The 26863-nt window shown below is 39.0% G+C and overlaps 1 protein-coding gene across 2 annotated transcripts in view; it reads left to right on the top strand.

Annotated features, from left to right (window-relative positions):
* Positions 1–26863, top strand: part of abcc9 (ATP-binding cassette, sub-family C (CFTR/MRP), member 9) — a 79130-nt gene that overhangs the window by 27746 nt on the left and 24521 nt on the right. For both annotated transcript variants that reach the window (XR_014889221.1, XM_085252235.1), the window contains exons 15-35: positions 64–172; positions 1366–1473; positions 4652–4724; positions 7857–7962; positions 9552–9590; positions 11794–11832; positions 16231–16332; positions 16427–16511; positions 16592–16672; positions 19059–19196; positions 19281–19406; positions 19500–19599; positions 19922–19995; positions 20219–20413; positions 20768–20919; positions 21985–22054; positions 22258–22415; positions 22685–22777; positions 25572–25674; positions 25825–25938; positions 26233–26353. Coding sequence is in view for 1 of the 2 variants with exons in the window: in XM_085252235.1 (XP_085108361.1) it covers positions 64–172; positions 1366–1473; positions 4652–4724; positions 7857–7962; positions 9552–9590; positions 11794–11832; positions 16231–16332; positions 16427–16511; positions 16592–16672; positions 19059–19196; positions 19281–19406; positions 19500–19599; positions 19922–19995; positions 20219–20413; positions 20768–20919; positions 21985–22054; positions 22258–22415; positions 22685–22777; positions 25572–25674; positions 25825–25938; positions 26233–26353 (2186 nt within the window). In the remaining variant the exon portion in view is untranslated. The remainder of the gene's footprint in view (positions 1–63; positions 173–1365; positions 1474–4651; positions 4725–7856; positions 7963–9551; positions 9591–11793; positions 11833–16230; positions 16333–16426; positions 16512–16591; positions 16673–19058; positions 19197–19280; positions 19407–19499; positions 19600–19921; positions 19996–20218; positions 20414–20767; positions 20920–21984; positions 22055–22257; positions 22416–22684; positions 22778–25571; positions 25675–25824; positions 25939–26232; positions 26354–26863) is intronic.

The raw sequence follows: 26863 nt of genomic DNA, 5'->3' as shown, positions 1-26863 counted from the left end.
ATAGGCTGTGTGTGTGTGTGTGTGTGTGTGTGTGTGTGTGTGTGTGTGTGTGTGTTCTTACAGTGTTCAGAAGCTTGGTGAGTTTCTACAGAGTGATGAAATTGGAGACGACAGCTGGAGAAATGGTGACATATCTGTTTCCTTCGAAGCTGGAAAGAAACCCATGGGGATGGTGAGTTACGATACCAGATCAATAAAAAAGACCAAGGAAAAGTGCAAAAGTAACAGTTTGTATTTTTGACTGCTACACCTCTGAGCCTGTTTGGGGTATTTGAACATTTCACCACTCAGTGAAATACAGGCCTAATCGTGTGGCTGTCTGAGTCTTTAGTCGCTTAGTGTCTGCTCTGCAGTGGGATTATCACTGTTTGTGTTCAAATGGACAGTCAGACCACAAAGCTGAGTGACTCACATGATTCATTAGAGCTGTAATGGTTTTCAGATAAGATTGTAAAAGGAAATTTAAAAAACAGCATACCCATTTATGACATATTTTTTCGACTCATTTTATTCTCACTCAAAATCAGCTAAAATTAGACAACATAGAAAAATAAAACCCCGTAACAGTAATACCGGATTTTGTTTTCATCTCCATTATCATTTTATCGCCTCTACTTAATGTTAAAAACACATTTTTTAGACATTCTTTAGCAACTAAACTTCTTATGTGTGGAAACTAAGCAGCAGTCATGGGGTGTTTACTAAATGTAAGACCAAAGTGGAGATATTTGGCCATAAACGTAGCATGTCAGCACAAACACCTCATACCAACTGTCTGCACGATGGTGGAGAGATTATGATTTGGTATTGTTTTCTAACCACAGCACCTGGGCACCTTGCAGTCACTGAGTACATCATGATCTCCTCTGCACACCAAAATATTCTAGAGTGTGATGTGAGGGCATTTGCCTGACAACTAAAGCTTGACCCACAGAAATTGACTGTTACCTGCTTCCTAGTATCTCCAGTGACATCAATCACATGCCCTTTTCTAGCTGGTCCATAATCCTGGGTTATGTAGCCAATATGGAGATCTTTGAGAGTGAAAACTGTGACTTTTATGGATACAGCATCCTGGTACTTGGAATACACTCACATACTGTAGCCTGACTACATCTTCTTGATGAACGTGTGAATACTTTTACTTTTGTGTGGAGATTTTAGTTGTGGAACTTCACGTGCAATTTAGAAACATTGATGAACTTTGTTTTTGTATCTGGATCATATAATAATAATGAGGACTGAGTCCATTGGGGCAACGTTTTCTGCTTCCAGAGGAAGTACAGCAGATGCAGAAAAGTCTTATGTTTATTATCAAATGCTCACTCCTTTCTCTCCCTTTTTCTTTCGGTTGTCCCTCTCAAGACCAAAGCCATCAACAGGAAGCAGCCAATGCGCTACCAAATGGACAACTATGAGCAGCCAACCAGGCGACAGATGAGACCCTCAGAGACAGAGGATGTGGCTGTAAAGGTCAGGCTCAAAGTTTATGTGTTAGGGGAAAGTTTACAGGGGTGTAAGTTAGATACAGGCTATGATCACATGTAAAGTGCAACACATGGACCCACGTCTACCCATTTATCAATGAACTTTTTGGTTTTTTGGCAGCTTTAGAGGAACTGGCTGTGGTTTAATTTGTAGTAATGGACACCTCTGACTTTCCAGAGCTGTAGATGTGGGATAAAGAAAGTAGATGATGGGACTGGAAAGACATCATTAGTATCGGAGCAGAAACCTTTGTCTTGATATCTAACCCACTGGTGTCTTGAAGGGTTTTCAGCATGTGACACTAAGAGTGGGGGTTATGAGCAACACATTTAGATGCAATGAACTCAGTTGTCCAGACTGACAGTTCCCTCTTAAAGGTAAATAGTCTTTTGAGGATGGTTATGCTTAGATGCAGAGGAAAGGTTCCTGTTTTGATGGGAATAAAGAGAGCGGAAACTCGTTCAGCCATGTTATCGGCTGCCTGTTCAAGGCAGGTGCAGGATTTCCCTGACAAACACACCTGGAGAGTGGACAGCAGACACGATAAAAGCACCTTTTCGAGAAGAAGCATCAGATGGATAAGCACAGAAGGGCTGCGTGCTGTTGCTGCCACTTATCTCACTTTTATGAGCAGCTGTTTCATATCTTTATTGTTTATGCGTCCATGGGTTTTTGCCTGCAATCATACATGCGACATGCGTGTGTGCACATACTCTCACTCCTCTCAGGAAGTGCAGGATTCACATGAGAATTTGTTGTCCCTTAAAGGGCCTTGTGGATGTGTCCAAGGTTTTCTCAGCCCCTCTGTGAAGACTCCTCTTCCTGTCCCATCCCTGTGGAATGATGCTATTCCCCAGATGGCAGACCCCCAATTAGAGTGGTAGCTTTTCCATGCTTGACACAGACCTTGTTGACTTATCAGTGTAAAACTTGTTTGTTATGCATTACACACACCCACATATACAAGGTTATGGCCATTTAAAGGAGGCCTTTGCTTTTCCTTTTTCTATCAGATATGTATTTTGGTGGATGCTCATGTTAAACATGGCCAACCAACAGGCCATCCAAACTCCACACAGAAGGGTTTCTGTGTGGAGATCCAGATCCAGGAAAATCTGGACACAATGCAGATATAGCATTAATGTTAATGTAGTTCCCCTAAAATTCTGAGAATAGAGGAAATTGAAGCTTTTGTCTTCATCATACAGGCTTTAAATCAGGTTCATAAAATGTTTAACTCGGCTTCACAGGCTTGAGAAAGCTGCAGAGAAATACACCAGGGTTCATCTTGTTTTTTATATTTCTTATCTGTCAGTCTTTTGTTTTGTTCATTGTCATATTTACATATCACCAGGCCCATTTCCTGCAGCTGCACATTTTCTATTAAATATTTTTGACTACATTTATCTGCTCTCAGCAAAATCTCATCTTTTTATTTTCACTCCCCTTTTTGCACATCTTCTCTCCCTGTCCTTTCTCCTTCCTCCCTTGTCAAATTGTTGATAGTATCTTAACTTGCTTTCCATTTTTATATACCTCATCCTGCTTTTTGTAATCTTGGTTGTTTACTTTTGCTCAGGAGCATGGAAATACATCTGAGATTTCCCATGTGTGTTTTGGTGGTCATGCATGAACAGCCTGCTCAATTGAGGTGTATTTGTTTCTTAGTCACTCAGTGTAAAACAATGTCTAAATATTATAATCTTTATTTTTGGTGCTATAATCTTTTAAAAGAGATCTTTCATCATCTTATGATGCTCTTATATTCTTGATTCCTTTGGGATCGGGTCATTGGGAAAAGGAAGCTTTGAAGAAAGTTTGCGTTTCAGGGGGTGTCCCTGCATAAAATAATAAAAATAAATACATGCAACAGATGGGAGGAATGTAAACAAACTCCATGCATGAAGGGATATAGACGAGGGATTAGATACACAAGTCTGCTACGTGCTGATCGGCGGGTTTCTGGACACAAATAATGAAGCTTTCAAAAAGAAATTTCATTGATAGTGGAGCTTAAATTTAAGACTTCTTCCATTTGATCTTGCTTTAATGCCACGTCGTGAAGAAGCAATGAGCGGAGGGTCATGATCCTTTATTCCATCCCTCTTCAGTCTAAATTTCCAGTGAACATGTGTGTTTCAATCAGCTGACTGATTTTCATTGTTTCCATTTCATCAAAGGTGATTTCTAACCAAGCCGAGGAAGCTGAATCCTTCTGTTCTTTCTTGTGTTGACCTTTTTTGAGTCAGTAATGGAAAATAAAGTAAATTCCTTTTCATAAGACTCATCCAGCTATGCTTACTGGGGGTAACTGATTATACAAATGGAAATGGAAGTAATTATCATTCATTCATTTTTGGTTAATGTCTAAAAGCTTGTCTTTAAAGGGAAGTCTTTAATAGATTTTCCACTAGGCCATAACACTACCATTAAAGTCATTAGTTGCACTTCGATTGTATTTGTGTCGGACGGTGTCAAAATCCCATGGTTAGAAATTTACATTTGGTCCAATAAAAATGTAAATTGACCACATTTTGTTATATTTAGCTTCAGTCTTTCAGATTTAATACACAGGCTGTAAAACACGTGTCGTAGAACCAAAGAACAACTTGTTTGGATGGTGAACTTATCGGAAACCATGAATACATACTGTATATTATATAGCCTGTCAGGCCTTTTAATGCAAACCTGTGATTTTTTGGCTGCATCGATGACACTGACCGTAATCTCCTACTGAAGTGTGAGTGGATCAGGCCTTCACACATCTTGCACTGACAAAACAGAGCTGTAGCACCTGTCCCTCTTGTGTAACAGATTTTTATTTGTCAGCATTCACCAAAGTGAACTTGATGTGAAATGCGTCACAGGATGACATTTGGTTTGGTGTCCCTCATGCCACGAGCCCAGTGTGTGTGTTATCTCAGCAGTGTTCGCTGCAATGCACTTACTGTTAGCATTTCTTAAACTCTGGGTCGGGGCGTAAAGTGGGTCATGTCCTTTGCTCCAGTGGGTTCACACGTAACAAGAAAACAGCACGTATTCATGTTGCATAATGGGAATTTACTGAGAGTCATGTGCTGGGAAAAAAAGCACTTTAGCGCACTTTAGTAGTATAACCCTTTTGTTACCTTCGGATCTTTTTATTTTTTATTTCTCTGTGTAGGTCACAGGTGGATCCTTCACCTGGGGAAATAACCTGTTGACACTGTCGGACATCAACATCCGGATCCCAACAGGTAAGACTAGACGACAGGTAGAATACTTTAAAGTTCAGGTTTGTATAAGGAGAAACTCTAGTATGTGGCAATGGAAATTTTGTTTATGTTGCATATATTTCATTATATGTAAACGCAATGTGCTCAAAACATAAGAGGTTTACAATGCCTTAAGAGTGTATACCTATACAGCTATTAAGTGAAACTTTGTTGAAATAAAAAGGGTTTGACATATGTTATATATGATGCATCAAACCTAATCATTTCTGTCCTGAACCTAACCTTGCTGATTCTTCTCCTCATACTCTTCCTTTCTTTTAATTCTCTTAGATGTCGTGACATTTGAGGTTTGTTCTTCAACAGTTAGATTTGGTGTACCTCAAAGTTCTGTTTTTGGGACCTGTTTTATTTTATATATATCACTTTATAGGCTACAAGCATAATTTAGCCTTAATTAGAGTCCCAGAGAGCAGCCATTTGGCTTTTCTACCTTTAAAACCCACCTTCCAGCCAAATGGCTGGTAGGTGTTTAATATTTTAGCATTTGATTTTTACTTTCTTTTATTTTACTAATATTTTGGTTACATATTCATATTTGATGTGTATCATATTTTCTCTTTAATGTTTTGTAATGTGGATATTTGTCAGACCCAGTTCTTTTAGAATTTGCTATATAAAAACACTTGTTTTTATATGATATACGGTGCTTAACAAATGTATTAGACCACCTGTCATGTAAACAGGAAAACACAAATATTTCAGAAATCTCTAGGTAAACATTATGTTGTTATGTGTTAGACAAATAATACTGAATTTATGTTTTTATACCCACATTTAAGCTGGCATACCATTTCACCGATGAAATTAATTTTTCTGTTCAGGTTAATTTAAGAAGGAAAAAAATATATTATTGTTACATTTATTCATTTTTTTAAAAATGTGACAAACTTTTTTGCTTTAAAAAAATTTAAACTGTAAATATGAAAAAAATGATCAACATGACCTATTTTTACCATTAAAAATATCATTTTGATTAAAGAGTTTGTGCACACTGGTGGATTAACCATTAGAGAAACTGTAAATTTAGGTTGGTTTTGTCACAAACCTTATATTCGGTGGCGGTCTAAAATTTGTTAAGAACTTTATAACATTAAATGCTGCTTTGTGTATTAAAGCAGTATCATGCAATCACAGCCAGATACTGACTCTGCCAAGTGTTTTAAATTTAGAAGCATACATCCACAGGGAAGGATCTCACTCATATCATTGCGTATTTTAATACATCTGCTGCCATTCACTTTCTTATGGTGGCTCTGTTCGCTGTAACGTTTCTCTTCTTGTTTTAAAATCTAGTTTTTGAGATTTAAGATCACAGGAAGTTTTGAGCTTATCTTTTTTCTTTACTGTTTCAGTGTGACAAACACTGTTTTAGTATACATGACGCTGCTGTTACACCGAGAGCTGCGGTAATTCTGCACTCCTGTAACTGAAACACTGAGTGTCAGGAGACCATGTTGATGAAGCTGTTAACAAATGGACTGTATAGTATGTCTTACACGCACACAGACGGACACACACGCAGTTTCCCTCGGGAAGTGACTTGCTTGCCATCCCAGTCATGCTACTACTAAGACAACCAGGATTTGTTGTCCTGCCAAGTGCTGGTGTAATGTTGTTCGGAGTAACTGGAGTGTTATGTTTGTGCGTTTTTCAGTTTGTTTTAGAGTCATTACAGACTTTCAGCTCACAGTGGCTGCTTGCATTTAGGGGATAAGGAATAATAAACAAATAGTAGATCTGAGCTCCTTTTAAGCTTAGTTTGACTGGTTTTGTCTGAAAGTTTCTTGTAATCATATTTATAGATTGCCTTCATTGTTATCTGAGAGATTATGAGCGGGGTGTATTGTTGATGTCAGTAAGTAGCGGGGTTTCTAAATGGTTAACCTGCCCTCCACATTTAATGCCTCAGATTCTCATTAACATACAATTTTCAAGTTATTGAAACATCTTATGACATATAGTCTTCTTACAGAATCATGAATATTTAAATATTAAAAGGTTACAGTGTGCCTTACTCTGTAATAAAGTAGCATCCACCAGATAAATTTAGCTAGAGTTAAAGGCAAGGTTAGGTTTGGGTTCAGGTCACGCCCACCCCCCTTTTATACAACTACCCCCAAATTAAAAATCTTTCATCTGAAAAATGTAATCGTCAAACGTATGAATCTTAATCTGAGAATCAGTTCCAGACCTGTTGCTGCCATCGATCGTACATTTTCTCAGTCTAAACTCAATTTGTTTTCTATGCGCAGTTGTGAATAACATCTGTGAGATTTGAAAATCATTGTTGTCATTTAGATTTTCCACAGCCTCCCAACTTGTTTTTAAAACAGGTGTTACACTTCATCGTCTGCAATCGTGGAAAAATGAAGCTTTCACATAACTCTATGCAGTCATCTGAAAAACAAAGTACTAAGTACACTGCATGATTCAAAAGCTTGTAGGGTGGGATTTCAGTCAGGGTGACTTTCATTGGTGCAAACTTTAGCTGTCGGACACATGGCCTCACATTTGACTCTACAATACTTTTGCATACAGAAGATTTCATGGTTGACTCAGTAAGTGCAAGGTGCTGGTATGAAGTGTATGCGCTGACATGCTGTGGTGCTGTGCATTATGTCCAAACATCTCCACATTGTTTGTTCAGATGTAACATTGCAACCATTCCAGACCACCATGCCTCTTCAGTATTTGGCTGATTGTTTTGTCATGAATTTTAACTAAGGCCTGCAGAGTTTGAGATGTAGGTCTTTGATTTTTTGGAATTTCTCTGAGTATTGCATAGTTTGAATTTTCTGAGATGTCCCCTCCTGGGAAGATTTTGGCATTGTGTTAACACGCACCAGCAAACTATCACAACATCTACTTTTCATTAGCTAAACCTGGCTCATACTTACCCTCTTAACTGCCATGGAAGCAGTAAAGTTTTTTTTTAGTTTGTTACGTGACTGCAAAGAGTCTGTTTAGCATGTGGCTGAAAGAACACCTAATCCTTTCTCCATGTGGGCCACCAGTGAAATGGTGGCTTTAGGAGATTAACTGAGTTTCTAGCTAGTTTACCATCACCACCTTTTTCATTTCATTCTATCTCAGGTCAGCTGACAATGATCGTGGGCCAGGTGGGTTGTGGGAAATCCTCCCTGCTGCTGGCCATGCTTGGAGAAATGCAAGCCATCGAGGGGGGAGTCTACTGGAGCAAGTAAGAAAATATTTTATAAGTACTTAGTATCTAATATGCAAGAATCTGTTAAATGTAACAGAGGATCCAAAGCTGGTGGATTAATAATAAATAAATACAGTAGCTGTTTTGGTGTGCTGCAAATAATTAAATAGAGGAAGTGGAACCCATGTTCTAAAAGCTTTGTATTTTGTATATGATGATATTTGAAATTTCTTCTGTTCTTTCTATGTGTTTCTATGTGTATAAACCTTTTAATTTTTTTTTTATGTATCAGAATGATAATCTCATATTTCTCATTTTATTTTGTTTAGTCAAACAGTTAAGTACTTTCAGTTGTTTTTGTTTCACGCCATTTTTATTTTACACATCTGGCCGCATATAGTACGTCTTCATGACCATGATTGGGAACAAATGTAAACTAATAATCTCTTGTCTGTGCACAGAGTAATGCTGACAGTAACGAGAAGAATCAATTACTGGCTCGTTAGTGTCAAACGTCCAGCAGCGACATTCACTGTCATTTAATTTGCCGCTCTCGTGGTCATCTGGGATCTGTCAGCTTCTCCTCTGGAAAGCTTTCCATTTATAAAATCAATTATGGACGACTCAGTTACAGTCAAACTATGATGTTTAAAAGCATTATGTTCTCCCCGAGTTTAATGTAATTGCCATTCATTCGCTAAAATATGGGGGATATTGAGTTACACCAAAGATGCTTTCATTCATTTTATTATTTAATTAAACTGCAAAAGACAAACTGGTTCTTCAGCCTCACAAACACCAAATGACACTGGCTGAATCAATTACGAGGAGGATATTTGGTAATAAGCAGATCTCATAGCCTCAAAGCCTGAAGGTGATTCTGCTTTCACTTTCAGGAATGAGCCATTTCTACGACACATAGAGGTCAGCTGTGTTTGTCGTCTCTGGACATTTTATTATTAGAGGAAAGGACTTCCTGGTTTCTACTGTGTCTTATGCTAATTGAAGAGAAGTTCTGAGATAACACTGGTCATTTGTAACATCTCAGTTGCTTCCATAATTGTGATCAGTTTTTCTCAATGTCCTGACAGTTTCACACTTTTAGTGGTTCACTCAGGAGTTTCACCCACAGTGTTAAAATTGGGAGGTTACTTGAATAAACATAAGTGTTTATGTAGAGCTGTGGTCAGAAGTTTAGGCCTGTTAACTTCTCATTGACCATGATTGACCACAACTAAAGTCATTAAAGAAATTAAAGAAGTCATTTAAAAATCCCCAAATACCATGACATTCATACACAGATTTTTAATGTGCAATGTGAAGCTGGAAATGGAAACAAAAGGTTGCTGTAGGTGTCTGCAGTGTGCGCCGTCATATTAGACAACTGTCCTGTGACTACGACTCATTTTCTTTCTGTAATTCAAGTTTCAGTTGCTTTTTTTTTAGAGGATTTTTGAATTTCTATCGCCTATATATCTGTCTTTATATTCTTATATTGTCTTTGCACACTAACCAGTGTGTGTGTGTGGTTGTGTGTGTGTGTGGTTGTGTGTGTGTGTGTGTGTGTGTGTGTGTGTGTGTGTGTGGTTTCTTTCCCTTTACCTTCTGCTTTCTTGCCATATCAGGCAGCCTGATTGTGAGGTGATCCACGAGGGGAACATAAGGTACCTTCTCTCTGGTCTACAGTCATTTAAACACAGACTGTAAATACTCAGGCTTGAAAATAGGTACTATTTTCTCACTTGCATACCCTCATGTTATTTTAAAGGGGTATATTGGCAAAAGCATGAGTATCTTCTTGGTGTTAAATTAGTTTATTAGTCATAATTTTTTATTACACCCAAAAAGGTAACTGCCATCTTTCACTGCTCACTGAGCACAGCATTTCCCCATCAGTTTAATATAAAGAGGTTACAAATCATTCCATATCATTTTTTATGCCTTTCAACGTTTACATTTAGCAGTTTGGATGATTTTTTTTTATTGCTCACCGTGTGTTATGAAGGTTAAGTAAGTAAATCGCATTAGGAAGTAATCTGAAGGTGTGATCGGCTGTGGTTCACGAGCCCTACAGAAACCAGTGCTGATATCAGGTAAAGCAGTTTCTGAGTTTACCAAGGACACTTTCTATCTGGTGTTTGCTGAGTTAGTGCAAAATTGCACTGAAATTCGGAAAAGAACAACGTGGACATGCACAGCTGTCATTGAGAGTTTTTACTCTAAAATCTGCTGCACGTTTGTACTGAGTGGCAGCACTGAGGTTTAGCCTGAAGTTGGAGAGTGAGGTTAATATTGGAGATCTGTGGAAGCCACATAATTATCAGTACATTCATATTTCTCTCAAATGTTGAAGGAACACAATTTTTATCCTTACATTAGGATGTCTGATGCTCTTGGCTGATGATGGCCTCAGAGGAATGGGACATTCACTGTTTGGTTCTGCTTTGATGCAGAGACATTAATCAGTCTGAATGTTGTAGCAGGATAGCGACAACATTCAGACTGTATCGTCGTAACACATGCCTGATGGATCGATTACTTTATGTTATTCAGTGGTTAAACTGATTTCCATGAGCCAAGAGAACCAGTACAGAAGTTTAACACACTGAAAGCTCTTAGAGTGACCAAACCATCTGAGAAGGGTCTGAAACTTGCGTAACTCTTGCCGCTGTTGTAATGTTTTTGTAATGTCATAAGACTAATCTAAAAATATTAAATTGTTACATTACAGTGTTACATATTGAGAAACTAATTGCAAGAGAAGATAATTTATGTGTTATTTAGTTTCTTACAGCTGTTTAAAATAAAACAAACATAATAAATAACACACACCACGTACGAAACTCAGAAGTATAAATGCTGTCCTCTCTGCAGCCTCTCTACACATGATGCTTTTAAACTTTTCTCTTTTTTTCAAAGCTAATTTGGTTTTACTCATTTTTCATGTCTTGTTAAACTGTAGACGTAACAGTAAAATCGAATATTCATTGACATGCAAGAAACAGAAAAGACTATTTGCTCATCTATGCATATTTATTACATCAATCATTGATTTTGATTAAACTGAACACGTCATTATTCTATAGGTTTATACAGTGTTGCACTGTTTTTCTTTGTTCTAGCACTCCTCTTGCCAGATTCTCACTCACTATTTTTAAATATATTAGCTGACTTTTGTGTATGACTTTTGACAACCATGTAATTTTTGAAATGTAAACCTTTCAACTCTACTCTACTAACTCTATTACTAGTCCTCCAATAGTACTGGAGCTGGAGAACAAGAAACAGTACATCCTTAAAGTAACACTGAAAATGTCTCTGAGCTTAAATTAGCATGAGCGGAGAGTGAGGGCTGGATACTTTTTAAAGTGCAGTCAGGGCGTATTTGATGCTGCACGTCCTTCTGTAAATAGGCTTGATTTAGCAGTTGGATTGAAGATTCTCTGTTTGTTGAAGGCTCTTCTGTTTATGCCTGTGCTAGTTTAAGCTGGGATATGATTCTTACACAAGCACACTCTCAGTCGCAGAAAATACACGACCTCATTGTCGAGGAAGCCACAAAACCTAATTATCACAGACAGACAATGACTGCATCACTTACACAGCCCTTCTTTTCTGGGTGGGAAGGTTAATTCAGTTAACAGCTGGCAGGCTGGGGTTTGACATGACTCTTCCATTTGTTTTCATGTTTTTTTCTTCTTCGTGCTTTTGGTTTTCCTCCTTAAAAAGCGAAGCAGCAGCTCATCTTTTGTGTTTTGTTATCGCTTTGCTTTTGTTGCGGTGGTCTTGTCCTTGTGTTCACACGTAAGCGCAAATATACATGCAGTGGACGGCAGCAGGCTAATTCTAACACACTGACTTTGACAGTTGGTCAGAGGCAGAGGAGTCTGACGAAGACATCAGGAGGTACTCGCTCTTCTTCTGGTCTCGACCTCAGAATGATGTGACCCTTTGACCCCTCAGTCTCACCTCCTCTTCTTTCTCCTCTGCTTCTCCTCCTCTTTCAGTTTTAACCCCATTTGTCAGTGTTACTGTGCCTCAGAAGAAGTTGCCATTTTGCAAATAGCCAGGTTGTTGTTCTTGAACACATATATATAAGCTGTCTTTTCTATACCTATATAAATAAATATTATATAGTGTTAGTCATAGACAAAAACCATAATTCTTTAGTGAATACACAGCTTATAATACTGAAATTAAAAAGCAATGCAAGGTTGCCAGTTTATTAATGCAACATTATTTTACTTTTATTGATTTTTTCTTTTGTTTTGTAAAGAGGTAAAACGTCCAGTAAGCGTTTCATTATTTTAACTTTTTAAATACAGAGATTTTCTTTATCTAATGCTTATGAGGACTTGAAATGTGATTGAAGTTAAACCTGAACCAAGTTCAGTAAGACAGCAGCTTAATGAGGAACCACAGATGGATCACTTATTGGTTTATTCTTTCTTTCTTAAATGATTTTGCTACATCAGGTCATATTGTGTGTGTTCAGGACCGTCAGCCTTCAGAGAGTGTTCTGCTCATTGTGTTGCTTTTTGTTCACGTGCCGTCTGTTGTTTTTGTTTTTATTGCTGGGAGTCATTGGACCCCCCCATTCAAAAAAACAAACAAAAACCAAACAAACAAATAAACAGACTATAAACAGACTTTCTGATGCAATTGCGATATTTCTGCTAGAAGATAGCACCAAATAAGAAAACGGGAGCTGGCCACTTTATTACTTTTTTTCTCCAAAAAAGTTTATTTATAATAGCGGTTTGTTGACAGTGGCAGTTGGATGACAGACCTCTCAATCTAATGGCTTCAGATCGAAAAATATACATGTGGTGACTTTGAGGAAGACTTTGTTGGTAAGAAGATTAATTTTCTTATGATTTGAGGGTAATATGATGGTTATAGAATAAAAATTGTAGGCATGCCAACAGGTTCAAAAGAAAATTTTAATTAGAACTTTTCCCCCTTTTTTTTGTCTGTTAATTAGTCCACTGGAGCCTTCTCATTCCCTCAAATGGGCGAAGCATTTTGTGAATTTTGTAAAATCTAGATCATAAAAATAAATAAAAGTATTAGACTTATAACCTTGCTAGTTGATTTAAAGTTTTAACAACAAACCTGTGTCAGAGGAACAAGGCCAGAGAAAGAAAAACCACAGCTGAAGGATACCCCAACCATAAATATGAAAAAATTAGATGAGAAATGGGATTTTTTTGACAAATTGTTAGATAATTAAAAAATGGTATGCAAAAACTAGAAATGTTTGCACACTGGTGACTTTCATTTTCAGGCTTTGAATGGTGTTTCCAGTTTTGGACGTACAACAGCATATACTGGGATTATTTGCTTTACATAATCCCATCAATTACTAAGTTTAAGATGAAATCAGCAACTGGGAGCAAAGATGTATTGTTCCCTCTTAGACAACCTCAGGCACCCCTTAACCAACACCTCATCACATGTAGACAATCAGTAATTAAGCCTAAGCAGCACCCAAAGACTCCTTACACTGCCACCTCAAGGAGCCAGCTGTATAATAGACTTTCTAACAGGGTCTATACAGGGAGTGCAGAATTATTAGGCAAGTTGTATTTTTGAGGAATAATTTTTATTATTGAACAACAACCATGTTCTCAATGAACCCAAAAAACTCATTAATATCAAAGCTGAATGTTTTTGGAAGTAGTTCTTAGTTTGTTTTTAGTTTTAGCTATTTTAGGGGGATATCTGTGTGTGCAGGTGACTATTACTGTGCATAATTATTAGGCAACTTAACAAAAAACAAATATATACCCATTTCAATTATTTATTTTTACAAGTGAAACCAATATAACATCTCCACATTCACAAATATACATTTCTGACATTCAAAAACAAAACAAAAACAAATCAGCGACCAATATAGCCACCTTTCTTTGCAAGGACACTCAAAAGCCTGCCATCCATGGATTCTGTCAGTGTTTTGATCTGTTCACCATCAACATTGCGTGCAGCAGCAACCACAGCCTCCCAGACACTGTTCAGAGAGGTGTACTGTTTTCCCTCCTTGTAAATCTCACATTTGATGATGGACCACAGGTTCTCAATGGGGTTCAGATCAGGTGAACAAGGTGGCCATGTCATTAGCTTTTCTTCTTTTATACCCTTTCTTGCCAGCCACGCTGTGGAGTACTTGGACGCGTGTGATGGAGCATTGTCCTGCATGAAAATCATGTTTTTCTTGAAGGATGCAGACTTCTTCCTGTACCACTGCTTGAAGAAGGTGTCTTCCAGAAACTGGCAGTAGGACTGGGAGTTGAGCTTGACTCCATCCTCAACCCGAAAAGGCCCCACAAGCTCATCTTTGATGATACCAGCCCAAACCAGTACTCCACCTCCACCTTGCTGGCGTCTGAGTCGGACTGGAGCTCTCTGCCCTTTACCAATCCAGCCACGGGCCCATCCATCTGGCCCATCAAGACTCACTCTCGTTTCATCAGTCCATAAAACCTTAGAAAAACCAGTCTTGAGATATTTCTTGGCCCAGTCTTGACGTTTCAGCTTGTGTGTCTTGTTCAGTGGTGGTCGTCTTTCAGCCTTTCTTACCTTGGCCATGTCTCTGAGTATTGCACACCTTGTGCTTTTGGGCACTCCAGTCATGTTGCAGCTCTGAAATATGGCCAAACTGGTGGCAAGTGGCATCTTGGCAGCTGCACGCTTGACTTTTCTCAGTTCATGGGCAGTTATTTTGCGCCTTGGTTTTTCCACACGCTTCTTGCGACCCTGTTGACTATTTTGAATGAAACGCTTGATTGTTCGATGATCACGCTTCAGAAGCTTTGCAATTTTGAGACTGCTGCATCCCTCTGAAAGATATCTCACTATTTTTGACTTTTCTGAGCCTGTCAAGTCCTTCTTTTGACCCATTTTGCCAAAGGAAAGGACGTTGCCTAATAATTATGCACATCTGATATAGGGTGTTGATGTCATTAGACCACACCCCTTCTCATTACAGAGATGCACATCACCTAATATGCTTAATTGGTAGTAGGCTTTCGAGCCTATACAGCTTGGAGTAAGACAACATGCATGAAGAGGATGATGTGGACAAAATACTCATCCATCCATCCATTCGCTTCCGCTTATCCTTTTCAGGGTCGCGGGGGGCGCTGGAGCCTATCCCAGCTGTCATAGGGCGAGAGGCGGGGTACACCCTGGGGAGAACATGCAAACTCCACACAGAAAGACCCCGGCCTGATGGTGGAATTGAACTCAGGACCTTCTTGCTGTGCGATAACAGTGCTAACCACCGTGCCACCGTGCTGCTTACAATAAGCGGAAATAATTATTTTAATAGTGGTTTAGGTTTAGCAAATACTCATTTGCCTAATAATTCTGCACTCCCTGTATTTCATCTATACCTCTGAATATGCACAATTTAAGACAGTACAGTTCTGAGAAATGGCTGAATTCGGGTATCCTAAACGTTTATATATATTACTTACTATACAGCCAGATATGGACGAGAAAAAAACAACTTTTAGAGACAAAATATTAGAAAACTGTCATCATCACAGCTCTCTGACCTCATTAACGACTTCACACCAGAGCGGGTCTCAGCTCAGACTCCCAGCAGTGGTTTTTGACGTGTTGATGTTTGTATTCATGATTGTGTTGCTGTAGATGATGTCATGTTGTTTTTTATCATTATTAACTGTTGATAATTTGCAGCTCATCATTAACCTCATCCATGACCTTCATATTTATCCCTCATATCTCACAAGTTGTTTTTACATTGCAGTGGAGTTTGACAGATTTACAAACATAATCCTCCCTCTCTTCCTCCTCGTTTTGTTTTTGTTTTTATGTTTGGGTCCCACTTTCATAAAGCTGATCAGAACAGGAGTACTGATCTTATGTTAGCTTTAGCCTTTAGATACAGCAAAAAGCTACATACTGATAACTGTAAATAAAGCTGCAATGTTGTATTATGGTGCTGAATTCAATGGAGAGGTTTTAGAGAACAAAAAGAAATTCCCAGATTAAACTTAAAAATTTATATTTAAAACGTAATGTTGGAATTAAACACTAGTATTTTTATTTGTTCAAGAAACAATATTGCTTTACTTTTTTTAGGTTAGCTTTTCCTTAGTGAATGACTTATTATATTAATAACTAAATACTTTAACAATCATAAGGATGCTGAACTGTAAGCAACATTGCTGTGAAGGTGGATCAGTATTTCTGCTCTTTAAAGCTTTATGGATGCATGACCTGCATTTTTTTTACCTAGTATCTGTTTGCCTCTATTTCCTGTGGTGCACACAGCAAGAACAGAAACTCTGTTGCCTACGCTGCCCAGAAGTCCTGGCTGCTCAACGCTACTGTGGAGGAAAACATCACCTTCGGTAGTCCATTCAACAAACAGCGGTGAGAACCCCACAGCTCACAGTTACAGCTCACCTCAGCGGTGCTTTGTGTTCACATTGAGAGCTTTCCTGACATGTTCATGGGTGTTTTTCAGGTACAAAGCAGTGATTGACGCCTGCTCTCTGCAGCCAGACATTGACCTGCTGCCATTCGGAGACCAGACTGAGATTGGAGAGAGAGTATGCAAGTTTTTAATTTGCCTTAAAAAAAAAACAACATAATCACATGAAGGGATTTAATTTATCTGTTTCTGTGTCAGGGCATCAACCTGAGTGGAGGGCAGAGGCAGAGAATCTGTGTGGCCAGAGCTTTGTACCAAAACACCAACATCGTCTTCTTGGTAAGCTTAAAATTCCCTTAAACTTTCTTTTTAATGTTCAAAACATTGGAAACTCTTCTGAGTTCTGTCTTTTTTTCTTTTTTACAATGTGCAATTAGAATTTTTTTTAATGTAAAATAAAGACTTTTACTCCTAATTTGTAGCCAAATTAGATAATGCCATTTCTTTACAAGATTAAGTTCTGTAGTATTCTAATCTTCCCTTTTTTATATAATTAAATGTATCATGCAGTGATGTATTATGTGACACACAGTACATTGTGGCCGTTGGGATAATGACAGTGAATGCTGTCATTTGTTTATCTGGCTGAGTAGTTGTGTAATTTCCTGCTGCCACCTCGATTTTTAGTCCATTAGCAAGCATACATTCCTCATTAAAATCCATCAGTGGAATTCTTTTATACACTCATGACCCTTTGTAATGTCTACGATGGTTAAGAAAAAAATGAAATGTATAATGAGGAGGGAATGTTTTTCTTTTGTGCTGTTCATATCTGATATCAGGGCTGGAATATATGCGTCATACACTCCCACATCCCACAGCCATAACACAGGCTTCATTAACACAGTATAAAACACATTATAGCATCCGCCGTCCTGTTAGCACAAAGATTAATGGACATCTGGCTGTTATCCCGAGGAGTTTAAGTTGTGATGAAGAGCTGGATATAATCAAAATTATCTCAGAAATCAGGTAGAACAGGTAGTACAGAGACACAGGGAGAATTTACTAACTTTTACATGGTGCAACTAATCATTTCTGCTTGGAAATTTCACATTACAGTTTTTTCCATTGTTTCATAAAGTATAAATATCTATTTACGGATTTACCTTTATTTAACCAGGAAGTCTAAGGGAGATTAAACGTATTTTCCACAAGAGGAGCCATGCAAACCGAATTTATATAAAAAATACAACAAAAGTACAACATCTACATCATGATGTACAATATACTAATACCTACCTGCCTCCACATGCCTCCTTTACAGCATTCCTTATGATGGAAACTGAAAGCTTGCTTAGGTTTAATCTTTGGGCAGGGATAGCTCAGTAGGTAGAGTGGTGGCCCCATGATCGGAAGGTCGGGGGTTCGACTCCACTGAACGGCTACCCTGATGTACCCCTGAGCAAGGTACCGTCCCTGCACACTGCTCCCCGGGCGCTGCACTGGTGGCTGCCCACTGCTTCACTGGGTGAATGGGTTAAATGCAGAGGAACTATTTCCCTATGGGGGCTAACATGCACACTTTACACTTCTGCAGATTATTCCATGTCCAGTGTTGCAAGGAAATGCTGTACATAAATAGACTGAAAATAGACTGTACATAAAAAATGTACAGACGTGAGATCTCCCACTGGTCCAGGACCTTCTGTTTTGAAGCCTCGAATTGAACAAACTGACAGTCAACATTTTGGTTTCCAAAAGCTTGAAGTGATGACCTTTTGACATCACAGATTCATCCAGCCAACATAGATACATGCTAATAAAAGCTAACAAGTGGACAAGGCGGCAGCCAAAGCTACTTGGCAGTCAAAGTAGTCTCTCCCCTCGTAATGGAAATTTAAAGACTGAATTTCAATTGGAGAGTTTTTGTCCAGCTATCATAAAGAGAGAAACTCTCCACAGAAACCAAAATCGTCTTTTGTGACTCCACAGCTACTTTTAGGTGCTCCCTTGTCACAGGTAGCCCCCAAAAATGCCTTTGCAGATATAACCCCAAAGGGGATTTGTGCCTTCAGCCAGAAGCAAACCAGTGACTTTTTACAGTACTTGCCAAAAAATATGACACCTCTCAACTAGCTTTAAAGTTAGCATAGTGTATGGAGCAAGCCATTTGAGGAACTGCATATTCTTGCACTTCCTGTTGGATTCATTTTCAGGTTAGAATCTTTCTGTTTGATTTTTAAAAAACTTTTCTCATGGCAATTTTTTAAAAAAAAAAAGAAAAAACAATCAATGGTAATTTGTACAGATAGTACAAAATAGACTTTTCTAAGTAAGGGTTTGAGCATTAAGATATAGACTATTGTTTATACTCAAGAGACTTTTATCCACCACATCTCTAATTAAGGCTTTGTCTGTCATAAATCTGATATACATCAGATTTGCTTTTCATTTGAAAATAAACTCAATTTGAAAGTCTTTTATGATCATAAATACTTCTCACAAAATGTGATCCTCCAGGTATTCACTTATGAGAGTGAAACATGACAGAGCAGAAGACATATGTGTCAGTGTTACAAATGTTAGTTTAAACCAGTTGATTACATACGTATTCAGGACTAAACATTTTTAAAAGTGAATACGTATAAAAGCATTTCAGATTGAGAAAGTCATTCGTTTGTCAGATTAACTGATATCCATGCTTCTCTCTTAAATCTTGCAGGATGATCCATTCTCAGCACTCGACATCCACCTCAGTGATCATTTGATGCAAGAAGGAATCCTTAAATTTCTGCAGGATGATAAACGAACCGTGGTCCTCGTGACCCACAAACTGCAATATCTTATACATGCAGACTGGGTAGGGCCTTCTGTTTGCAGGAAAATACATGTCATAAATTCAGTTTTCATTGAGCCTTAACATTATATTGTGTGTTTTGTCCAGATTATAGCAATGAAGGATGGTACAGTCCTGCGAGAGGGAACTCTGAAGGACATTCAGACTCATGACATTGAACTTTATGACCACTGGAAAACCCTGATGAACAGGCAGGATCAAGGGCTGGAGAAGGTACGGTATAAATCTGCAGCTGTCTAAGTGTTTAGTAAAGCTTTCTGTCTACTCTAATGTTTCTCCTATTATATCCACTCCTCCGGTGTGTAGGACATTCAGCAGGACAGTCAAACAACACTTGAGCGGAAGACGCTGAGGAGAGCTTTCTACTCCAGAGAGGCCAAGAACCAAATAGATGATGAAGATGAAGGTGACAGATTCCTTTTCAGTGTAACTGGTTGAGTCATGTTGTCAGAGTTTCCTCCTGAAAAGACATGATGACACATAGACATAGTGCCATCTTAGGGTTCATTGTCAAAGTTTGGTGGAGTGCTTGTTTCTCCAAAATATTCTAGATTTACTGTAGGAAACATGTTAGTACTCAAAAGTCCTTCTAGTATTTTAATTGAATGTAACTTATCACTAATTAGCACCATGGCATCTTCAATACCATCTGTGATGATTAAAATGGTTAATTTATAATCACCTTAAAATAAAAATGATATCTTCTAAATGGGATTTTATTCTAACAGAAGAAGAAGCCGAGGAGGAAGACGATGACAACTTTTCCACGACCACCAACAGAAGGTCAAAGATCCCGTGGAAGGTAATCCACTCATCTGCACAATGACATTTTCTCGTGATTTAAAGTGTTGTTAGCAACAACATTAACTGCCACAAAAGAAAAATAACCTCAGCTAGTTTACTGGACAGTTGTTTGGTGTAGTGTTAGTTACCTGCTACTATTTTTTTAGAGGAATAACAAGTTTGACCGACCAAATAACCAGTGACTACTGCTTTTCTTACTATGATCCATGCTGCTCTCTCAGGTGTGCTGGTGCTACCTGTCTTCTGGGGGGTTCTTCATGGTCTTCCTCATGATTTTCTCTAAACTCCTCAAACACTCCGTCATTGTGGCAATCGATTACTGGTTGGCTAACTGGACGTCGAAACTCAATAACAGTGCAGAAACAGGAACAGACATGTATATTAATGGAACCAGACCCACCAACACCGCAGTGCAGGTACAATATGTCTGTCATGGGTTTTAATGGGTTTTACTGGGATTGTAATTGGTTTTATTAGGATTTTAATGGGTTTTATTGGGATAATGTATTAAAATCACTTGTGAACTGAATCTCCTGTTGACTCTCTGAATGTTGCAGAGAGCATAATAAGGGAAAATATATACAAATTAAATGTACATTTTAACTGAATGATTAAAAAAATCACAAATGCAGAGATCAGAAACCAGTTGGTGACATCACAGTGGCTCTATTTGTATTTTAGAAACATTTAATGATAATATTAGTTTCTGACATGTTGCTCTTGTTTCTCCATGGTGTGATTTCTGTCTTGTTGTGTGTCACCGGGGGCAGGACTCCTACTATCTGCTAGTGTTCATCATCTTGTGCGCGGCTGGAATCACTTTATGCCTCATCACCTCCCTCACTGTGGAATTTCTTGGTCTTTCTGCAGCCACCAACCTGCACCACAACCTCCTCAACAAGATCATTCACGCTCCCATCAGGTACATAAAACAGAACTGCAACAAGACCAGAGTAGACATCTGTAAAAAAGCTCGAAGCTCACATTTAATCTTTTAAGCAAACCTACGTCTGCTTTTATAACCTGTTGGAAGTTGTTTTTGTCTTTTACATGCTGAATTCTTAGTCTTTTAATCTATATGTGTTTACTTGGTAGTAAATGTGTGTGTAAAAGTTGTATTTTTTATTTTACTTATAACCTGTGCTGGTTTTTTGCGCTGAAGCGAGAATGGACCCTGGAGGTGAAGCTGTGCATTTGCTGGTTAATTAGCGTTCTGAGTTTGAAGACTAACAAATATCCTAAAGAGTGAAGCCTTTACATGGGAGCTTCTTGAAATGTGGATTAACCTTTTTAATAAATCTGCTGGCGGTTTTGATCCAGCACCTATGTCATTGTGCCATATGGCTCAACTATGGCTGTAGGAAGTGCCCCAAATAATAATAATAATAAGACTGGCACTAGAAGACGCAGAACTGAGCTTTTCCTGAATGGTGTCTTGGGTCACCCCTAACGATGGGGTGAAGGGTGCAGTCATTTAGACTACTGTGCATCAAACGTTAGTTTGCACTTCTGTGCAGGCGTTTTGGGTATGTTAGACTTGGAGGAGCAAGGACATGGATGAATTATCTCTGGGCTGGGTTGGAAAACACCGCAGTGTGCTGTTGGAAGAGTAATATGTGGTGATGAATGGAAGAGAGTCAGGGGAGCGTTGATTGTATTTCCTCACATCACTTTTGTAAGTGGTAGAAAATCATCAGAATCAGAATACTTTATTGATCCCTAGGGGAAATTATGTAAAATGGATGGATGGATCCGCTGAACAGTGTGTTTTTGAGTGTGACTGGGGACTTTGGCGAACCATCCTCACACTTGAGCCGCATCTCTAAGGAAACAGTTGAGTTTTGTGTGTGTGGCTGCACTTGTCCCGCTGTTCTTCGCTCATCATCGGTCTTCGTAATTGATGGAAAGTTTTCTGTTGCTCTTTCTGCAGACTCCCTCTCTTTTCTTCAGGATTACATAACCCTTATTTAAACACCTCTCTCCACAGGTTCTTTGACATCACTCCTTTGGGGCAGATCCTCAACAGATTCTCAGCTGATACCAACATCATCGACCAGGTAAACTGATGAATTTGCATAAGAGATAATGGACTCGAGGCCCATGAGGAAGCGTGTACACAACTGCTGCACTGAACAGATGTTTTAATTATTATTCCTGGTTAGCCGTCAAAGTGAAGTTGTGATTTGTTTGTGTTTTGCTAAACTAAAAGAAGGAAGCAAACATGACTGAACTCCCACTTCCTCATTTCCTTTCATTGTAGCATATTCCTTCAACGCTGGAATCTTTGACGAGATCCACGCTGCTCTGTTTGTCAGGCATCGGGGTCATAGCCTCAATCACTCCTATTTTCCTGGTTGCCTTGGTTCCTCTGGCTGTGGCCTTCTACTTCATTCAGAAGTATTTCAGAGTCGCCTCCAAGTATGTCCACAGTGTATTTGTTGTAGCTGCAGCGCATAATTTTTCTATCTAAACAAATCAGGGAGTTTATTTAGATGCAGTGAGCTGAATCTCCTCACTGCAGGAAACAGGAAACATCAACTTGATGATTTATGGGAACATGAATTCTGAATGAGTACACCAGAGGACATCATGCAAATAGGATTCAGTGTGTAATATGCATGTGTACACTTGTGCATGGGAGATTTCATATGAAGTGATATGCATAATGTAAAAACACCTCCTCTCAGGGACCTCCAAGACCTCGATGACTCAACACAGCTTCCTCTGCTCTGCCACTTCTCTGAGACTGCAGAAGGTCTCACCACCATACGAGCTTTCAGGTACACGTTTGTCTTTTATGCACTGAAATTTGCAACCCTTGTTTTTTTTCTAAAAATTGGTCAAAAAATGTGAACGACGATTTTACGGCTGCTTGTTGTGCTCTGCAGAAGATCATTCGTAAACAGAAGAAATCAAAACAGTGGTGAATTTTTTATATTCTTCAGTTCAAACTACTAAAGTTCAAACTGGAAATCAAGACGAATACAGAAGATAGCGTGTATTGGCATAGCTTTTGTAAAAGATGTACTTCAGTCATGTTTTACAGGCATGAACATTTTTTCATGTTTATTTTAATGTTTTGTGTCTTTTTTTCTTCTGCCTGTGGTAACTTGAGTTGAAAACAAGTGAACTTCTTTTAAGTTCCTGAAGATGTTTCAAATCTCAGGTTTTTCCACTTCTGATGCCACATTTAGATAAGAGGTAGAACATCGTCAAGAGCCTAAAAGAAGTCCACTTACTTTCATGTCAAGCCCATTAAATGACCTTGACCTGGATGACTGAGAAGCTAGACTGGCACTGTAAGTCAGCGGTTCTCAAAGTGAGGTCTGGGACCCGCAGAGGCCCAAAAAAGCTCACTGCATAATTTGCTATGAATCGTAAGTTTGTGCTGTATTATTACAAATATAAAGATGGAGACATTTTATACCAATGTTTGGGCCCAATAGACACTGATATGAAAATAGCAAAGTACAAGTACTTTGTATATACCTATAGTTTTCAGGCATCTGTACTTTACATGACTCCTTATTTTTCGGACATCTTTTTGATTCCTATCGCTAAATTTTAACACAAATATCTCTACTTTCCATTCCTTACATTCTCAATACAGACGCATTACTCTAGATTTATCACATTTAAGGGTAGGTACTGATTCTTTCTCATCACTGCACACCTTCCAGACTTCCAGCCAATTTTAACCTAAATAAAGGGAACAATAACACATAAAAGACAACTTTACTGGTGTATCCATCATTGCACATGACTGATCTAAAACATATAAAAATGAAAGAGGCAAAGCAAAGACATAAAATCTTTCTGCAATGAGAGAGGAAATGTGCTGTTAGTGACATTATGAGAGCAAATGAAGACACTGGGCAGCTAGCTTTGCTCAAAAACAACTCGTAGAAAGAACGATTTTTTTACTTTTGAAGAAAAGTTAAATCAGTACTATTGCTTCAGAGGAAACTATAGTATTGAATAGACCAATCACAACACCTGTGGGTTGCGTCAGTGTGACGTGCAGTTCCATTTCTAGGCAAGAATACATCATGTTATGGTGTAGGCTACAGCTCCTTATCCAGCTAGCTATCTGGCACGCGTAGCCAGGGCTTTATCTGCTGCAGACCGGCTTTGACTGGCTTTTGCATTCAGTCCTTCACAGGCATCACCTTTGCATGCCTAATTCCAAACTTTGAAGTTGAGTCCACACAGTGTGACTACAGAAGAGATCTCCATAGAAAACACATGACAGTAAATGTGTACATAAACATTTGGTTCTTTTGCATAACTTTTGAAGCTCTTTTCTGAACTGAGTGGTTTCGTATTTCGGGCTGACTGATAGAGCGAAATGACTGAGTTTGTGAAGTTATTGAAGATGATCTTTGCCTGTGCAGCAAGGCTTGGAAAAATCTGGAGACCGTTCTAATGGTCATCAAACACGTCTTTATTGAGGTGTCAAAACACTTCATTAAGGGTACAGGGAAGGTTGTCTTCATTATGGAATGAGTTAAAGTGTCCGTTAGCACTTTTTATCCTGTCACCTTCCACAGTAGAGCTGTTCAGAGCCCTTTAGATTGATAGGATTGCCGTCTTTGCAGCTCTCTGGTAAGCTGTCACAGTTTAGGTTTTACTTTCAAACATTTTGTGTTGTGCTTTGCTGCCGTTCCTGTGGCGGTAGCGAGAGAAGTATCTTCTTGTATTTCTGTATTCAGCCTCGTTCCCATCGTCCGGATAATCCAACATTAAGCAGCTCTCACACTTTTTTCTCCTCGTTTCCCCTGAGGACTTCCTCTTCCTAACACACACAAATATACAAACACTGAAGGACTCACACACACACAAAAACAGTGAATCTGGTGTTGAGACAGATTCTTGGCAATCGTGGGATAGTTCCCATTATCGTAACCACTGGTCTCCTTCCAAACCACGTCTGGTTTAGATGGCAGTGATTTACTACTGAATACAAACAAAGATAAAACTTTGCTGCCGTTCCTGTGGCGGTAGCGAGAGAAGTATCTTCTTGTATTTCTGTATTCAGCCTCGTTCCCATCGTCCGGATAATCCAACATTAAGCAGCTCTCACACTTTTTTCTCCTCGTTTCCCCTGAGGACTTCCTCTTCCTAACACACACAAATATACAAACACTGAAGGACTCACACACACACAAAAACAGTGAATCTGGTGTTGAGACAGATTCTTGGCAATCGTGGGATAGTTCTCATTATCGTAACCACTGGTCTCCTTCCAAACCACGTCTGGTTTAGATGGCAGTGATTTACTACTGAATACAAACAAAGATAAAACTTTGAGATTCACCAGGCTGAAGTACAGTCGAGCTGCTCCCCTTCTTTCATTGAAAAACAGTGTACTTCTCTTACTTCCTGTTTGCGTTTTGTTTGTTATTTGTACTCCCTGTGTGAGTTTATTGTTTGTGTTCATTATTGAGGATTTAGGGGAAGATGATGTCAGCAAGTGATCAAAAGCCAAAGGCAGGAGGGCACCAGCAGTTCAGTGCATTGGTGAAGCCGTTAAACAACTGATGTGTCTTCTGTTCAATTACATGTTTGCTGCAGACACGAGGCTCGGTTCAAACAGCGCATGCTGGAGCTGACCGACACCAACAACACAGCGTACCTGTTTCTGTCTGCTGCCAACCGCTGGCTCGAGGTCAGAACGGTGAGAAACTCTTTTCATCGGACTCAGAAGAGGAGAAAGTGTTTGGTTATATAAATATGAGAGAGAGAAGATCTGAAGCTTTTGCTGCGGGTTGGGATTTGTTATGAATATGTTGTATTAGTGATATTTTGTTTCCTGATGTCTCTGCAGGACTACCTTGGAGCAGTGATTGTACTGGCAGCGGCGGCAGCTTCAATATGGAGTTTCCATTACGGGCTTCATCCCGGAGGTCTGGTGGGCCTGGGCCTTACCTACGCCCTCACTGTGCGTTTTCTCTTTTATGTACAGTTATTATCTTTTTTTTACTCTTTATTCAGTCAGTGAGTTGCCCTCCATTCGTAGTTAGACACTAATTTAAATTACTGTGTTTTAAAAGAAAGTTTTTCAAACCTAAATTGACGCGGGGTTACGCGGCAGAACAAACAAGCTGAGTTTAAATTATATTAATTACTATTTAATGGATCATTTGTGCTATGTAATAAGTCTGTGTAAAGATTCATTCAAAGTGATGCTGACGTATAAATTTGATCTCCATGCTACAAAAATGCCTCTGTGCAGGTCACCAACTACCTGAACTGGGTTGTGAGAAACCTGGCAGACCTCGAGGTTCAGATGGCAGCTGTGAAGAAGGTCAACAGCTTCCTCAGCACAGAGTCTGAGAACTACGAGGGCTCTATGGGTAACTCAGTGTTAGGCTGATGGAGCAGATATAGCAACATTTTGTAAATGTTTATTGTGATTTACATCCCTGTATTCATCATAAGCTCTTCTTAATCAGAGTCTTTCTAAGAACTTACTCCTCTTTTCATCCTTTCTGGAGGTATAGACCTAAAATATATAAACTTACTTTGTGGGGGAATTATACAATCAAAAATGCCTTGCAGTGCCCTCCACATCCGTCTCCAGCAGCCTTTAATAACCAGACAATCCCAGTAAACATGCGAGTGGTTTGCACTGTGGTTTCCACAGTTCCTCCAGCAAACCTTTGGGCCTTTGGTGTCTATTTACTGCTCAGCTTTGACGTCTTTGATGGAAAAATGTGGCCTAAACATGGCGGAGTATGTCTTTAGATCTCCACCAGCAGCATCAGTATATAAAAGTGTGATAAAATTGCATCTGCAGTGCAATGGCACAAACTGTGGACTTTGTAAACACATTTAGACATCTGATGTTACACATGATACACACA

The sequence above is a fragment of the Mchenga conophoros genome, linkage group LG17 (assembly GCF_057382185.1).
Source record: "Mchenga conophoros isolate Kocher_MC1m ecotype Shallow Benthic linkage group LG17, M_conophoros_male_GT1.1, whole genome shotgun sequence".
NCBI lineage: Eukaryota > Metazoa > Chordata > Actinopteri > Cichliformes > Cichlidae > Mchenga > Mchenga conophoros.
The sequence above is the reverse complement of the archived record's forward strand: the minus strand, read 5'-3'. Positions and strand labels throughout refer to the sequence as shown.